Below are 16,926 nucleotides of genomic sequence, written 5' to 3' on the forward strand. Positions count from 1 at the left end.
TTTCACATTATCTATTCTTAACTTAGAATGTGTTTTATTTACCAGGAAAGGGAGATGGAAAAACAAAGAAATAGCATGTCTTTTATTCCTATTCACTGTAGAAATAACTATACGTTGGATTCTGAATACCCACTGATGGTGTGGGACTAGAAGACCTTTCTAGATGATTTATAAATGACTGAAGTGGAAGCCATTTTCTCTTACTTTTATCTTATTCCCTAAAGACTGATAGACTTGGATCTTAATAAGATTGATTTTCACTTTGCTGGGTACCAATTGTAAATGACAAGTCAATGAAACCAAAATTATATAGGAAGAATTGATTGGGTGGCTTATTTTCTCTGTGGTAATTGCAGTAATATGAAAATAATTTGCATTTTTTCCTTTTATTATTTAGGAAAAATCAATCAAAATTGTTTTTTTCCTATTCACACACAGTTAATCAGTATGGCAGAGAATGCTTCTGAGAGCAGATATATGGGGAGTTTTCCCCATACATCAAGCAAGGAATTCTCCAGGGGATTCTAGCTGAATGTCCTTTAATTCAGTGCTAACACTATTTACCTGGAGATAGCGTCAGCTCCCACAGGTTGAGGGTTCAGTCCCACAAGACTAACCCCCAAGTCAGATGCCAGTTGTAAGCACAGGTTGTAGCCTGTGTTTCTGACTGACGGGCTATAAGTCAGGGTACCCATGATCCCCTTTTCATGTTTGATGAATTTGTTAGAGTGGCTCACAGAGGTCAGGGAAACACTACTTAGCGTATACCCACTTACTGTAAAGCATATTACAAAGGATATAGATAAATAGCCAGATGAAGAGATGCACAGGGCTGGGCATGTGGGAAGGAATGTGGAGCTTCCGTGCTCTCTCTGGGCACACCACACTCTAGGAACCTTCATGTGTTCAACTCTCTGAAGACCCAATGAACTGTGTCCTTTTGAGTTTTTATGGAAGCTTCATTGGCCATTGGTGATCAGCTCAATGTTTGGCCTCTCTCCTCTCTTCTGAGGCTGTTCTGGTGACCAGCTCCCATCCTGAAGCTATCTAGGGACCCCCAGCCACCAGTCATCTCATTAGCATGCAAAGACACTCTAAACACCCTTAATGCTCTTGGAGAGTCCAAGGATTTTAGGAGCTGACTACCAGGAAATGAAGACAAAGACCAAATATATATTTCACGGTATCACATTTGCCAGGACAAATTATTTGATAGGTTTTCCCCATTTTAAAAATTTGACTTGTTTAGGGCTTTAGAATATACAATTTTACTTTTAAATCCTTCCTTTCTAACCTTTTTTAGGTTACTGATGCATCACATCAGAGATTGTTTACCAGAGTTGAAAACAAGAATAAATGTTCTAGCTGCTCAGTATCAGTCTCTTCTAAATAGCTACGGTGAACCTGTGGATGATAAAAGTGCTACTTTACTCCAACTTATTACCAAATTTGCCACAGAATATTGTAACACTATTGAAGGAACTGCAAAATATATTGAAACTTCGGAGCTGTAAGTAAGAAATTTTTCTGTAGATTTGGTTACCTAGATTGCTAGGTCACTTTTCCTTTTGTGAAGATGACTTCAGCTCAGATTATCTGATTAAGATTTATTTTCTATAAAACAAAAATATGACTTTGTAGAGATAATAGGATGATGTCTGGTTGTGTGAAAATATGCTTTGTAAATGATGTAAAGCAAAGTAAAATTGTCACATATTTTTAAAACAATATTTTAATAAGTATTTAAAAATATTTAATTTAGCTTTTAAAGTGTTTGTTTCTTTAGTACACACAGTATAATTGCTCATAAAAATTAGAAAATGCAGATAAGTAAAAATAAAACATAAAAACAAAATTACATGTTGGTGTGCACCTGTAGTCCCAGCTACTCAGAAGGCTGAGGTAGGAGAATCCCTTGAGCTCAGGAGTTCAAGTCCAGCCTGGGCAACATATTGAAACTCCATCTTTTTTTTTTTTTTAATTGAATCCAAATTTTATTAAGGATTTCAAGTTACATACTTCAGATTTCTAGAATGGAATGGAATAATTTTGGAACTGGAAAAATGGCATAAACACTGATATCCCTTGAAACTTCAATTTTATAAAGAAAATTCTTCTGCAAACCACATCCCCATTATATAACAAGACTAGGTATTATCGACACCTTCACTTTGGCAATAGCTATCTCCTAAAAGAATGAAAAAGATTATTTTGCTACCTCAGTTCATTAAAAATGGGATTCTGGCCAGGCACAGTGGCTCATGCCTGTAATCCCAGCACTTTGGGAGGCTGAGGCGGGCGAATCACCTGACGTCAGTTCGAGACCAGCCTGGCTAACATGGTGAAACTCCATCTCTACTAAAAATACAAAAACTAGCTGGGTGTGGTGGCAGGCAGCTGTAATCCCAGCTACTTGGGAGGCTGAGGCAGGAGAATTGCTTGAACCCGTGAGGCGGAGGTTGTGGTGAGCCGAGATTGTGCCACTGCACTCCAGCCTGGGCAACAGAGCAAGACTCTGTCTCAAAAAAAAAAAAATTGGTATTCTGTCTTTAAAGTTCAGAAAAAGCTGCATTTAGATGAACTATGGCTACCAAAACAAAACAAACAAAAAAAGAGTGTCTAATCAAAGCAAAGGAAATCATTGTGAAAATAAAGAGAACAAAGCTATTATAATTGGTTAAGGATTTCCAGTAGTAAGTTAAAATCTCAGGAGAGGAATGGATAGCATTACAAACAACGTGTTCACATTCCAAGACCTGAACACTAACTTCTCAAAAAGGAAGTTTTCATCACCTCTAAAAATGAATTCAATGTAATTTTGTTAAGAGCAGGAAATCTAGACCTTCCTCTAATGACAATCCAATAGTCCACCCTCGCCATCGTCAAAAGAAAGTTGCCTCAGAATTAACAGTAATTAGCCTGAGGTATTGTAAATGTGGCACTACAGTCTGAAATTTAATGGCATCTTTTGTCAAAAATAGTCTTATCTCCACTTTAATCTCATGACTACAATACTATAGTGCTATCCCTGTAGTATTTACTACTATGCAGTCATACAGAAAAAAATCGTTGGACCTTGTGAAATAGTGCATCCATCCACTTCTATAAAAATAGGAGCCACATTGGCCGGGCGCAGTGGCTCACCCTGTAATCCCAGCACTTTGGGAGGCCGAGGCAGGCAGATTACGAGGTCGAGAGATCGAGACCATCCCGGCCAACATGGTGAAACCCCCATCTCTACTAAAAATACAAAAATTAGCCGGGCGTGGTGGCACGTGCCTGTAATCCCAGCTTCTCAGTAGGCTGAGGCAGGAGAATCGCTTAAACCCGGGTGGTGGAGGTTGCAGTGAGCTGAGATTGCACCACTGCACTCCAGCCTGGGCAACAGAGAGAGACTCCATCTCCAAAAAAAGAAAAAAAAAAAAATATATATATATATAAAATAATATATATAATAATATATATAGAAGCCACACAAAGATCACTAACTGATAGTTTAGTTGATAACTGTTTTCCAGTTTAGTTATCAAAGCATGGTGTGAACAAAATGCTGAGTGTCAACACTGGTGTTACAAATAGGCCCCAAATTTTGAGCTTTTAATGAGAATGAGAAACATTTTATGAGATTTAACTCAATATGCCTTAACACATCCATGAGGTAGTTAAGTAAACAGTACTACACATTTTAATACATAGTAAACAGAAGCATGGGTAAGTGACATACTCATACTTTAAGCAATAAGAATTAGAAGAAACCACAGAAGCTTGGGGCCTTCTCTCTAGCTCTACCCCAAAGAAAATGAACTTTAATTTTTTTTTTTTAAAGCATCGTATCGCTGAAGATTTTCTTCTTCTTCTTTTTTTTTTTTTTACACTTGCTTATTAGTATAGTATCTCTTTCCAGAGCTGGTACCCTTTTCAATAATGTGGTAAAAACTGAGTATAACCCTTAATTCAAGCTAGGCCTCTGCTTCTACCTGAATTGGTACAAAATTAAGACATCTTGTGAGAACTAAAATTGTATTTGAATTTTTTATTTTAGGCTACAAAAACAAGCAAACAAACAACAAATAACTTGAAAACAGGTCTTGTCAAATGATGTAAGTTCATCCTTTCCAGGGAAGCAGAAGGTAGACCCTACCACAAAGAAAAGATGCTTAGTTAATGGAGGTTAAATATAAAAGTACAGTGAAATTCAGGCTAACTTCTGAAAAATCCTGTTTTATTCACCTCACTGTGGTACCAGTAACTATACTGAGTCAGGTTACTTTACAGTAACCTTTTAACTATGTCACCTATAACACAATAATCCATTAACAATCTAATACAGTTATTGGGTGTGGTCATACTGGAAATTCTTAAATTCTTAACCATATAGTTGTCTTGCCAATTTTTTTTTTCTTTCAGACGGAGTCTTGCTCAGCCACCCAGGCTGGAGTGCAGTGGCAGGATCTCAGCTCACTGCAACCACCATCTCCCGGGTTCAAGTGATTCTCCTGTCTCAGCCTCCTGAGTAGCTGGGATTACAGGCACCCGCCATCATGCCTGGCTAATTTTTGTATTTTAGTAGAGACGGGGTTTCACCATGTTGGTCAGGCTGGTGTTGAACTCCTGACCTCAGGTGATCTGCCTGCCTCAGCCTCCCAAAGTGTTAGGATTACAGGCATAAGCCACTGCGACTGGCATGTCAGTTTTTTTTTTTTTTTTTTTAAACAATGAATTGTCTTAGTACAAGTCCCTGCATTTCTGTGACAAAGTAATGACAGGCACAGCTAATCCAAGCAGACTTAACCCTATTCAACAAACAGCTGAAAAAATACTTCGGTTCTTCAAGGAAAAAATTACAAAAAAAGGGTGTTTCCTTTAACAGTTGTTAATTTTCATAGCTGTACTGCAAGAGCTATATAAAAATATTCCAGAAGAACCAAATTATGTAGCAGTGAATGAACATATGTGACAGAATTTGTGCATTCAACATATCTGGCAGAAAAACTAGTGAAAATGCTAGGTAGAACAGATTGGTCTTTAAAATATCAGTTTCCTGTCCTTTAAAACAAAAATTGCCTAGTCTACCAAGAAAATACAAAAACATAAGGCAGTAAGTAAAAGTTGTGTTTAGGCTAGTACAGTGCAGGTTATCTTCAAGGCCACATATATCCTGCTTCACTGCTGCTTGCACTCTGCTTGGTTTTGATCCTTCTTCGGGTCATAGTCTGGATCATTTTCCTCATCTCCTTTGTCTTCCTCTTCTTCATCTGCTTCTTCACCTTCTTCATCGTACTCTTCATCATCATCTTCAATAGCTTCTCCAGTAAACTATAACACTGATCTTGGGATTGTATGCTCATGTAAAAAGTGACCAATTTTGAAGTCTGCAGCAAGGATAGCTTCAGCATCATCATCCAGATCTCCACTCTCAGGAACTTCAGGAGGGGCAAGAAAATTAAAGAGTTATTGGAAACTGTTTTAGTCACAATACGAATTGTCCCATGTCCCTTGTGTTTCTGCTGCTTCTTAATGGTTTTCAAAATGACATTCTTTCCTTTTTTCCAATCTATCTGGCCCCCTGTACAACCCATGATTTCTTGTCCATCAAAAGAAAAGGGATCAGAATCATCTGGTTCTGGTTCTAACCTCATCCTATATGTCTTTGTCAGCACTTCATTTGTAAAATATTCACTGGGTTCAAAGTGAAATTCTAAGACAAAACTCATAGGCTGGCCAGCATCTGAGAACTTCACTTTAGTATCTTTCACATGCTTCAGAATAGGTTCATCATGTTCCTGAAGCATATCACTGAACAAGTCAACATTCTTAAAAACAGGTAACCAAAATTCAGGAATTCCTTTGGGGTCTTCTTTTTCTTCATCGTTTTTCTCATCTTCAGTCTTGGCCTTTTCTTTCAACTCCTCTGAAATCTCATCTTCTTCATCTGGTTTCCATTCACATTCTTCCTCCGTAGGTTCATAAATTGTATTAATAATCTCAGATTGCTTATCAAATAGAGGCTGATAGAGAACAGCATACTTCCTTTCAAGATCGTGAACTTCCTCATAGAATTTGGCTTCTATCTGTGCACCTTTAACTTGCAGGTTTTTGAGAGCATTCACTCCTCTTTTAACTACCCTAGCTAGGCAGGTTGTCAATGTCTGCCATGTTATAAGAACTCCAAATATCAGTGGCTAGTATGGGAAGCCAGGCGGCTGGAGCTGTGCAGGCAGTGACTCAGGGCAGCAGTGGTGGTGGGGAGGAGGAAGAGGCAGCGCCGCAAGCAGATGGCACTAAAAAAAGAGACCCCATCTCTGAAAATGAAAAAAACAAACTCTTAATTTAACCAACCTGAGATAATTCCTAAAATTTGGCATTGACCTAGGCATTTTTGTATGCATCTATAACACATAGATGCCTATACTACATGTCTTTAAAAATCAGATGCTATACCTATCTTGGAATCATTTTGTAAATCATGTTAACAAATAACTTTCTATCTCATACATTACATTTTCAGTCTGAAGATTTGCATAGTATTTTACTTTTTAGATATACCCTCATTTGTTAGGCCAGCCTCCTACTACTGCATAGTTTGTTTTCTGTTATGTACACATATAAGCTGTGATGGACTACCTGCATCTGTCTTTGGGGCTTTGTGTCCAAGTAAACACTGAGGATAAATTTGTAGAAGTAAGTTTATTAGATTAAAGGATATAACATCCTTAGAATCTTTCATTACATATTGCATATTGTTAGCAAATTGTACTGTTTTACTACTAGCAAGAACATCCATTTCTCTACACCCTCATTAGAACACCTTTTTATTTTGAAATAATTATAGACTCACAGGAAGTTGCAGGGTGATGTACAGGGAGGTCCCATGCACCCTCCACTGTGTACCCTTTCCCCCATCTCCCCCACTGTTGGACGTCTTGCATAACTATAGTACAATAACAAAGTGAGAAAATGGACATGGGTACAATCCACAGAGCTTGTTCAGATTTATACGTGAACTTGTGTGTGTGTGTGTGTGTGTGTGTGTGTGTGTAGTTCTGTATCCTTTAGTGTGACCAAGATGGTCTTCATATGAGTCAACTCTGTAAAGAGAGTATTTATCACAGACTAATTATTGGTTATATGTATGGCATATTGAGAAACAGAAAGATTACCACAAATGGGCCTTTAATGAGTTTAGTGGGGAAAGTAAGTCAAGGTAATACTGGGCTTGATTAGGCTGCAAAAGTATAACTTTTATTTAAATACTTCTGTTAGCTATAATTCATGTTCAGAAAAGTACATTTAGTGTATATGCACACTTTATAAATAGTTAATAAACGAATTATCTGTGTCCACCTAATCAAGCGTTTCACACACTGAAGAGAGACCATTTACATTTATTTCAGGGTTTGGGAGAACTCCACATTTAAGAAGGCATTTGAATTGGGCTCTGAATAGAATTTGAGAAGGCAGTAATGAGAGGGCATTTTAGGCTTGGGAACAGCAAAGAATAATGCAAGAATAATGTTTTTGGAGAACAGCAAGTATAGTGATGGGACATAATAGGAGATAAGGCAGGAAGGGTGTCTAGGAACAAGACTGTAGATACGAAGTCTTTTCTGTCTTGCTCTGTCGCCCAGGCTGGAGTGCAGTTGTGCGATCTTGGCTCACTGCAACCTCTGCCTCCCAAGTTCAAGTGATTCTCCTGCCTCAGCCTCCCGAGTAGCTGGGACTACAGGCCTGTGCCACCACGCCCAGCTAATTATTTTTATTTTTTATTTTTATTAGAGATGGGGTTTCACCGTGTTAGCCAGGATGGTCTCGATCTCATGAACTCGTGATCCACCTGCCCTGGCCTCCCAAAGTGCTGGGATTACAGGCGTGAGCCACCGCGCCCAGCCCCCCTTTTTTTGAGACAGTCTCACTATTGCCCAAACTGGAGTGTAGTGGCGTGATCTCGGCTCACTGCAAACTCTGCCTCCTGGGTTCAAGTGATTCTCCTGCTTCAGCCTCCCGAGTAGCTGGGATTACAGGCGTGCACTACTATGCCTGGCTAATTTTTTGTATTTTTTGTAGAGGTGGAGTTTCACCATGCTGGCCAGGCTGTTCTCGAACTCCCGACCTCGTGATCCGCCTGCCTCGGCCTCCCAAAGTGCTGGGATTACAGGCATGAGCCACCGCTCCCAGCCGAAATTCTTATCTATTAAGCAATACTCATTCTCCTCTCCTCCAGCCCTGGTAATCTCTAATTTAATTAATTAATTACTTTATTAATTTATTTTGAGACAGAGCCTCACTTTATTGCCGAGGCTGGAAAGCAGTGGCACAGTCTGGGCCAGTCTCTGCCTCCCAGGTTCCAGCAATCATCCTGCCTCAGCCTCCTGAGTAGCTGGGACTACAGGTGCCCACCACCACACCTGGCTAATTTTTGTATTTTTTTGTATTTTTAGTAGAGACTGGGTTTCACCATGTTGGCCAGGCTAGTCTTGAACTCCTGACCTTAGGTGATCTGCCCACCTCAGCCTCCCAAAGTGTTGGGATTACAGGTGTGAGCCACCATGCCTGGCCGAATTTACTTTCTGTCTCTGAATTTGCCTATTGTAGATATTTCATATAAATTGAATCATTCAGTATTTGTCCTTTTGTGCTTGGCTTACTTCTGTTAGCATAATATTAGACTAGTACCTTTTGCCTGAGCTACTATAAAAAAGTACTCAATAGTGGTTGTAAAAATAGAGAGGAAGGGATGATTTGGGGAGGCATTATAAAGGTGTTTGTGGAATTCAATTGGACTTGAATTTAAAAAAAGATAATACCAGGGTTTCTAGTTATTAAACAAGATAGAAAACATAAGGTGCTCAGTAACTATATCAAGATATTTAATTTGTCTAAGGCCAGGCGCAGTGGCTCACGCCTGTAATCTCAGCACTTTGGGAGGCCGAGGTGGGCAGATCATGAGGTCAAGAGATCGAGACCATCCTGGCCAATGTGGTGAAACCCCATCTCTACTAAAAATACAAAAATCAGCTGGGAGTGATGGCACATGCCTATAGTCCCAGCTACTCGGGAGGCTGAGGTAGGAGAATCGCTTGAACCCGGGAGGCGGAGGTTGCAGTAAGCCAAGAGTGCACCACTGCATGCCAGCCTGGGCGACAGAGCGAGACTGTGTCTCAAAAAGAAACAAAAACAACAACAAAAAAAGAGAGATTTAATTTGTCTAGAGCAAGAGTAGGGCTGGGCACGGGTGGCTCACGCCTGTGATCCCAGCACTTTGGGAGGTCAAGGCAGGCGGATCACTTAAGGTCAGGAGTTTGAGACAAGCCTGGCTAACAAGCTATGCTTATTTATGTACATACTGTCTATGGCTGCTTATGTGTCTAATGGTAGAGTTGAGTAGTTGCAGCAGAGACTGTATGGCCTGAAAAGCCTAAAATACTAACTGTGTGACCCTTTATGGAAAAAGTTTGCCAACCTCTACTTCAGATTGTGAGTCAATGGAAATAAATATAAGGCACTGTTTCCTGTCCTCAAGGAGCTTATATTATAGTTGAGGAAAACTAGGGCAGAGAAAAGGTGCTTAGCAATTCTTAGTTAACTGTTGTTTTATGTCAGAACGTTTATTATATTTACATATATATATATAGATACCTATCATTTAATGATTCCTTTTCCCATTTAAAAAAATTAGAGAAACTAGTTCGTAATGAGTTGAGTTAGAACACATGGTAATGGGAATGAATGAAATTGTTTATCTGAGGCTTTCTCAGAAAATAAGATGAGCTTAAAGCTTCTAGAAAGACTTCTAACTTGTATCTTCTTTCCCTTTTCGCAATGCCAGAAACCATATACTTCATTGCCTTTCAGATGCGGTGGTGCTAGAATTTGTTATATTTTCCATGAGACTTTTGGGCGAACCTTAGAATCTGTTGATCCACTTGGTGGCCTTAACACTATTGACATTTTGACTGCCATTAGAAATGCTACTGTGAGTATGCTTAGCTTTTTAGACTGTAAAAAAAATGAGGTTAAAGTTTTTCTTACCCATATACTGTGTCTTTTTACATTTAATTATACAGTTTATTTTGCTCTCATATTTGAAATTAAAAAGCATTTTTCATGAAAAATACCAAAAATGTGACTTTCTTAACCCTTGGGAAGAACTGAAATTACATATATAATAAGAGTTCTAAGTTTTATTTTCTCAGGGTCCTCGTCCTGCTTTATTTGTGCCTGAGGTTTCATTTGAGTTACTGGTGAAGCGGCAAATCAAACGTCTAGAAGAGCCCAGCCTCCGCTGTGTGGAACTGGTTCATGAGGAAATGCAAAGGATCATTCAGCACTGTAGCAATTACAGTACACAGGTAACGGTGAGAAATGTAACAGGTTTCACATGAACTAGAAAAGGACATGAAGTGGTGGTTTCACTGGGTGGAAGGAAATGTATAGGCTGGGATACAAGGTAAAATCTGTAGTTCCCTTACCTGAAAGTGATTTGAAATAGGATTCTTAAAATTCTTAAATGTAGTCTCCAAATTGAATTCAGTATTTCTGTGATCATTAAGTAAAAGAAAATGACTGTTAGCCTGGCATGGTGGCTTATACATGTAGTCTCAGCTACTTGGGAGGCTAAGGTGGGAGGAAGGCTTAGTGAGACTATGTCTTTAAAAAAAAAACAAAAACAAACGCTTTCATTTTTCTTTCATCTACCATTTATAGGAATTGTTACGATTTCCTAAACTTCATGATGCCATAGTTGAAGTGGTGACTTGTCTTCTTCGTAAAAGGTTGCCTGTTACAAATGAAATGGTGAGCTACTATAGCATAGATCATTGTAATTACTATTAGTAAAAGTTTAAATTTTTGCTTGGCTGCTTTTTAATAAGCATTATATGGTTACTTTAGAGTTTAGGCATAATGTTTTCTAGTGTATTGGGAGGAAAAACAGGTTGAGTTTCAGTCTCATTTTAAAGGAAAATTTTTAATAATTCTGGTATAAAGTACATTTTTTCTTCATATTTTAATCATTGTTAGCCTGCAGGCATGGGTTTTCTTGAAAATAGATTTATGATTGAGGGGTGTGAATAGCTTTGCTGTATTATTTAGTACCACTGATCTTAAAAGAAAATTAGTTCCATCTTTAGCCTCAGTAAACTGAGCGTTTATAGCACACTGTTACTTTGAGGTACATCAGAGTAATCTGGCCACTTCTGCAGTTTGCTTGTTATGACCTAATAACTATAATATTGTAGTTGCTTGCTACTATTCTGTGGGTTGCTGCTATCCACACAAATAAAAATGCTGAAATTGGCAGAAATATGGGATAAGCATTTAAAATTGCCCTCATGCCTCTAATTGTTGGCTGGGTTTTTTGTTTTTTGTTTTCTTTCTGATCACTAAAAGTGCATTTGGGTCCTTGGCTCAGGATGGTGAGCCCCGTGGAGGTTTACTAAGAGTACAAAACCATCCTTGGAATGTAAGTGCTGCTGCTTGGTTGTTTCTTTAGCGAGGATAGCCCTCAGATTCTGATGTCTAAGACTGAATTTAGCCCAGAATCATTGGACCTTCATTTTAATAGACCCTTTTTACCCAGTTCTGGACTGATAAGTGCCGTTCTGATACCTGAGATTTGTTAGGACAGCACATAATAAAGGGCTTAAGTTTATTCTCTCTGTAAGACTTAGTGGTGTGGTGGCTCACACCTGTAATCCCAACATTTTGGGAAGTCGAGGTCGGTGGATCACCTGAGGTCGGGAGTTTGAAACCAGCCTGACCAACATGGAGAAACCCCCTCTCTACTAAAAATACAAAATTAGTTGGGCGTGGTGGTGCATGCCTGTAATCCCAGCTACTGGGGAGGCTGAGGCAGGAGAATCACTTGAACCTGGGAGGTGGAGGTTGCGGTGAGCTGCGATTGCGCCATTGCACTCCAGCCTGGGCAACGAGAGCGAAACTCCGTCTCAAAAAAAACAAACAAACAAAAAGACTTAGCAATTCTGTAGAGGGCTGGATAAATTAATTTTAACTTTTCTTTTTGATTTTCCTCTTAGGATTTTGAACTGCATATAATATTTTAACTAGGTGCTTTATAGTTAAGGCTAATCAGTCACTACCTCAGGTCTTCAGATGTATCCTTTACCCAAATAAGTTAACATCTTTAACTTATGCCTGGTTATGAACTTATTTTCTTATTGTTGAAAATGAACTAAAAAAGTGACATGGAATAGTGGATGATCTGAAGTTTTAATAGCAAAGTTGCATAAAGTGTTGGAATTTAGATTTGCATCAGGTAGATGACTATTTTTCCCTAATAGTAAAATACTTGTCGTTACTTTAATGTTATTTTTCCCTCTTAGAAATGCAGTTTTTAGATGCTGAAGTGTAAATAATTTTAAAGCTAGAGTAAATTATTGTTTGGCATAAGATTTATCAGTTGGAATATAATTATCAAGTAATTTAGGCATAAGTTTCCTGTACTTTTTTGGTATTGTCTGTTTCATAAGTTTTATATATAAATTTCTCAAAGTAAAATATGGTTGATGTATTTTTGTATATCGCCTAACTTACTTTTTTTCTAGGTACATAACTTAGTGGCAATTGAGCTGGCTTATATCAACACAAAACATCCAGACTTTGCTGATGCTTGTGGGCTAATGAACAATAATATAGAGGTAAATATAATTCTTAAATGCTTTTTCACAGATAGAAAAATCTGTTGTAACTCAGTTATATCAAACTTATTTAGCATGGAGTAACTATAAAATAGACACGTGCCACATTAGTGCCTGCTGCATGTCAGGAAGTATGCTGAGGGGATTACATTGTTTTCCTAATTCTCAAAACCACCTGCAGGCATTATTACTTTCTGCTTATGAAATTGAAATTCAGAAAGAATCTGAGAATTCATTGATTTGGTGTGACTGGCTCTATTTTGGTAACTTACAGTTTATACAGGGGAAGTGTGTACAACAAAGTATTTAAAATTGTTTTCATTTGGCTCTGAAAGCTGTGAAGGAAACACTCAAGAATTAACCAACTTAGCATAAATTTGGAAAAGCAGAGTGCTTTTTTCACCACTACGGGGATGGCTGCATTTCATGGATCTTTTCTTTCCTTTTGATTTTAATGTAACAAATTGAATAAGACCTCAGATGGAGCCAAGGCTGGTGGACAGAGCAATTTATCCAGAAGCCATTTTTTTCCTCTGCCACTTTTCTCCAAAAATAGTACATTTTTCTGCTACTCCCTAATTCAGTAGGACCTGAGTCCCCTGCTATACCAAATTTCCTCTTCTGCATATGCATGGTGAGAAAATTGTAAACATGCAATTCAGAAGCTGGAAGGGATCCTGTGTTATTGACTTCAACTCTGGTTAAAACAGATGGGGTGGCCAGGCGTGGTGGCTCACGCCTGTAATCCCAGCACCTGACATCAGGAGTTTGAGACCAGCCTGGCCAACATGGTGAAACCCCGTCTCTACTAAAAATACAAAAAATTAGCCGGGCTTGGTGGCAGGTGCCTGTAATCTGAGCTACTAGGGAGGCTGAGGCAGGAGAATCACTTGAACCCAGGAGGTGGAGGTTGCAGTGAGCTGAGATCGCGCCATTGCACTCCAGCCTGGGCAACAACGGCGAAACTCCGTCTTAAAAAAAAAAAACTGGGGAGCTTGAGGCTTACAGATAGCAGTTATTCCTTTGGTGCTTATTTTGCAGGGCACTATTATAGGAAGCAAGCACCTTCTTAACACAGGTATAGGGAACTAATTTTTGGTTACATAGCTGGGGGTGATTCCTGTTATCAGAAAAAATTCCAAAGTGCATACATGAGTAGGCACTTCAAAACACTCAGAAAGTAGGCCAGATAACAGTTATGTTAAAAATTAGCATGTAGACACTTAAAGGATTTAGTTCTTTTTACATTGAAACTAACATCATGAAAAACTTGTTTGCGGTAGTTTTGTTACACTGACAAGGTCATATGTGATATGATTTCAGATTAGTATTTTTCTACAAATGAATAGGTTTCTGGTTTTAATGACTGTGCCAGAGAACTTTATGTGGATATTTTCATTTAATCTTTACCATACCCCGAGGGCAGATCATGTCATTAACAGATTAGGACACTAGGGCTTCAAAATAGGTGGTAAGCTGTCCAGTTAGCAAAGCAGGTACTCCAGATCTACTGGGGTCCAGGAGCAGCTCAGATCATAACTGGTTAGTAACAGACTAGGGTGAGAATTCTAGATACCGTGCCTTTTGCTTTGTATCCCTGTTCAAAACGTACATTTTATCATGCTAATTTTTTATTTTGAAGATTGTTAATATCTATACTTTTATTATGTTTTTTTTATTACTGAATACCCTCCCATGAAAAAATAAAATTGGGTCAAATTTCTGTCAAAAAAAATTATTACACATGAAACATCATTGTGGGCTGGGTGCGGTGGCTCATGCCTGTAATCCTAGCATTTGGGTAGGCTGAGGCAGGCTGATCACCTGAGGTCAGGAGTTCAAGTCTAGCCTGGCCAACGTGGCGAAACTGTCTCTACTAAAAATAGAAAAATTAGCCGAGGGTGGTGGATGCCTGTAATCCCAGCTAGTAGGGAGGCTGCAGCAGGGAGAATCCATTGAATCTAGGAGGTGGAGGTTGCAGTGAGCCAAGGTCACGCCACTGCACTCCAGCCTGGGCGACAGAGCAAGACTCCATTTCAACAAAAAACAAAAACAAAATCATTGTGAGGCTTTAACTTATATTTTTTTGCAAGTTGGACTGTGTTCATGAAATACTTTCTACTTAGGAGCAATTTTGACTTTAACCTAAATAGTTTCTACTGTATCTGATGCTGCCTGTGAGAGATCCATCATTAATTAACATCTACAGATTTCTATATCTTCATAATCTTTTTTTTTTTTTTTTTTTTAAGACAGAGTCTCATTCTGTCGCCCAGGCTGGAGTGCAGTGGCATGAGCTCTGCTCACTGCAACCTCTGCCTCCCGGGTTCAAGCAGTTCTCCTGCCACAGCCTCCTGGGTAGCTGGGATTACAGGTGTGTGCCACCATGCCTGGCTAATTTGTATATTTTTAGTAGAGACAGGGTTTCACCATTTTGGCCAGGCTGGTCTTGAACTGACCTCAAGTGATCTGCCCACCTTGGCCTCCCAAAGTGCTGGGATTACAAGCATGAGGCACTGTGCCCGGCCAATATTTTCATAATCTTTTACCTATCTTGGTGCTTGGATATAGCAGATGCTTGGGACATTCTAATTTGAATTTAACAGTTTCTTTAGTTTTGTACAAGTTACTTTGATAATATTAGCAAATTAGAACAGTGGGCAATTGATCAGTCTGTTAAATTAGCCAGGTTACAGAAAGGACTAGCAGTTGTCAACACTATTTCCTAGAGGAAGAAATAGAACATTTTTATAGGATAACCTCAACCACAGATACTTCTTCAAGGTACGGTTTTATGAGGGGAGTTGTTTGAATTTAACACAAACGTGTTCAGGTTAGGGTGACTTTTAAAGGCTTTGCAGAGTTTTCTGTGATCTCCGGACTTCAAATTTCACATGGTTATGTTGAAGGCTTACGTTCCACATTTATGTGAGGACAGATTACATCACTGTTTCTTAGTGGGAAAGGGGGAGAAGATGGCAGTCTGTTGCCCCTCATTTGAGAATCCCCAGTACAGGGAGCCACGTTACTGACACTGTATTGTATCCTTCAGGTGTGTGGGCAGAAAAAAAAAAGATTGAGAAGCTTTGGGTTAAATGATTTATTTATTTTAAAATATGATAATTATGGCATGAGTCCCAACAGTGAGAGGATGTATCTGTAAGTTACTCCACACTTTTCAATTAACATGAACATTTTTTAGTAGGCATATATCTCAATACTTGGATAATCACTTTTGTTTTGCTTGATTGTGTTTCTTAGGAACAAAGGAGAAACAGGCTAGCCAGAGAATTACCCTCAGCTGTATCACGAGACAAGGTAAAAAATGTTTTTAATGCGTATTCCCAATACCTAAAGATAGATTGATGAGCTCAGAATATTATTCAGTTCTAGGAGTAATTTTTTCTTCTTTTCCTCCCTTTAACACTCCATTGGAACTAATTGAGTAAAGGCATACAAGTTTAAAATGGGTTTTGAGTGATTTAAAGATAATAGTATTTTGAATTCACTGACATAAATGCTTAAAAGTAGGTTTAAGCATTTAAGCATCAAGCTTTTTAAAAAAATTCAGTCAGTGACTTTATCAACTTTGTACATAGCTGAAATGACTAAAGATTTTATTATAATAAGAGGGTTTCTTGGAAAAAACAGTATGCACAGAACAGAGGTTTTAATTACTAGTAATACTTATAATAGTTGTAATACTAAAGTGTGTATAAAAATCTTTTACCTTGAATTCTTTGCCAGAAAAGAATCTTACCAAATACCAAAATAAAAATGAAGCTTTTGGATTTGGATTTTTCTTACGTATTCATCTGAAGGAAACTTTTAATAAAGGTGACAATGGTGAAGGAAATAAGGCAGAATAAACAATTTTATCGCCCATGATTATTTTCATTTTTCATGTTATTTTACGATTTTGTTACAGAAGGGAAAAATTCACATTTATAGAATGTTCCTGAATGCATTTTTGCATCCTTGATTTTTTTTTCCCCCCTGGATTTTTTGCCTTTAGTCTTCTAAAGTTCCAAGTGCTTTGGCACCTGCCTCCCAGGAGCCCTCCCCCGCTGCTTCTGCTGAGGCTGATGGCAAGGTCTGTTCTGATTCTTAATCTAAGCCTGCATGCCTAGTTCTCTGGTACAACATAATCTTCTGGAAACAATACACTGAATAGAAGAATATTAATATGGGATACTGTGCTAAGGTCAGATCACTTTAGTCTAATATATATTTTAAAATTATATAACAATGCAATGCATAGTTTATATAG

The 16,926-nt window shown here is 38.5% G+C and overlaps 1 protein-coding gene and 1 pseudogene across 12 annotated transcripts in view; one reads left to right on the plus strand and one right to left on the minus strand.

Annotated features, from left to right (window-relative positions):
* The window catches only part of DNM1L (dynamin 1 like), a 64,759-nt gene that overhangs the window by 40,385 nt on the left and 7,448 nt on the right, over window positions 1–16,926 (plus strand). For 5 of the 12 annotated variants that reach the window (XM_024257446.3, XM_024257448.3, XM_054527090.2 and 2 more), the window contains 7 exons: window positions 1,304–1,510; window positions 9,853–9,973; window positions 10,194–10,349; window positions 10,705–10,794; window positions 12,564–12,656; window positions 15,918–15,974; window positions 16,672–16,749. In XM_024257446.3, the coding sequence (XP_024113214.2) occupies window positions 1,304–1,510; window positions 9,853–9,973; window positions 10,194–10,349; window positions 10,705–10,794; window positions 12,564–12,656; window positions 15,918–15,974; window positions 16,672–16,749 (802 nt within the window). Of the gene's footprint in view, window positions 1–1,303; window positions 1,511–9,852; window positions 9,974–10,193; window positions 10,356–10,704; window positions 10,795–12,563; window positions 12,657–15,917; window positions 15,975–16,671; window positions 16,750–16,926 lie in introns of all 12 variants that reach the window. The other 7 variants (XM_024257444.3, XM_024257450.3, XM_054527092.2 and 4 more) reach the window with 3 other exon arrangements.
* Window positions 4,023–7,603, minus strand: LOC129049099 (nucleosome assembly protein 1-like 1; annotated as a pseudogene).

The sequence above is a fragment of the Pongo abelii genome, chromosome 10, assembly GCF_028885655.2.
Source record: "Pongo abelii isolate AG06213 chromosome 10, NHGRI_mPonAbe1-v2.0_pri, whole genome shotgun sequence".
Classification (NCBI taxonomy): Eukaryota; Metazoa; Chordata; class Mammalia; order Primates; family Hominidae; genus Pongo; species Pongo abelii.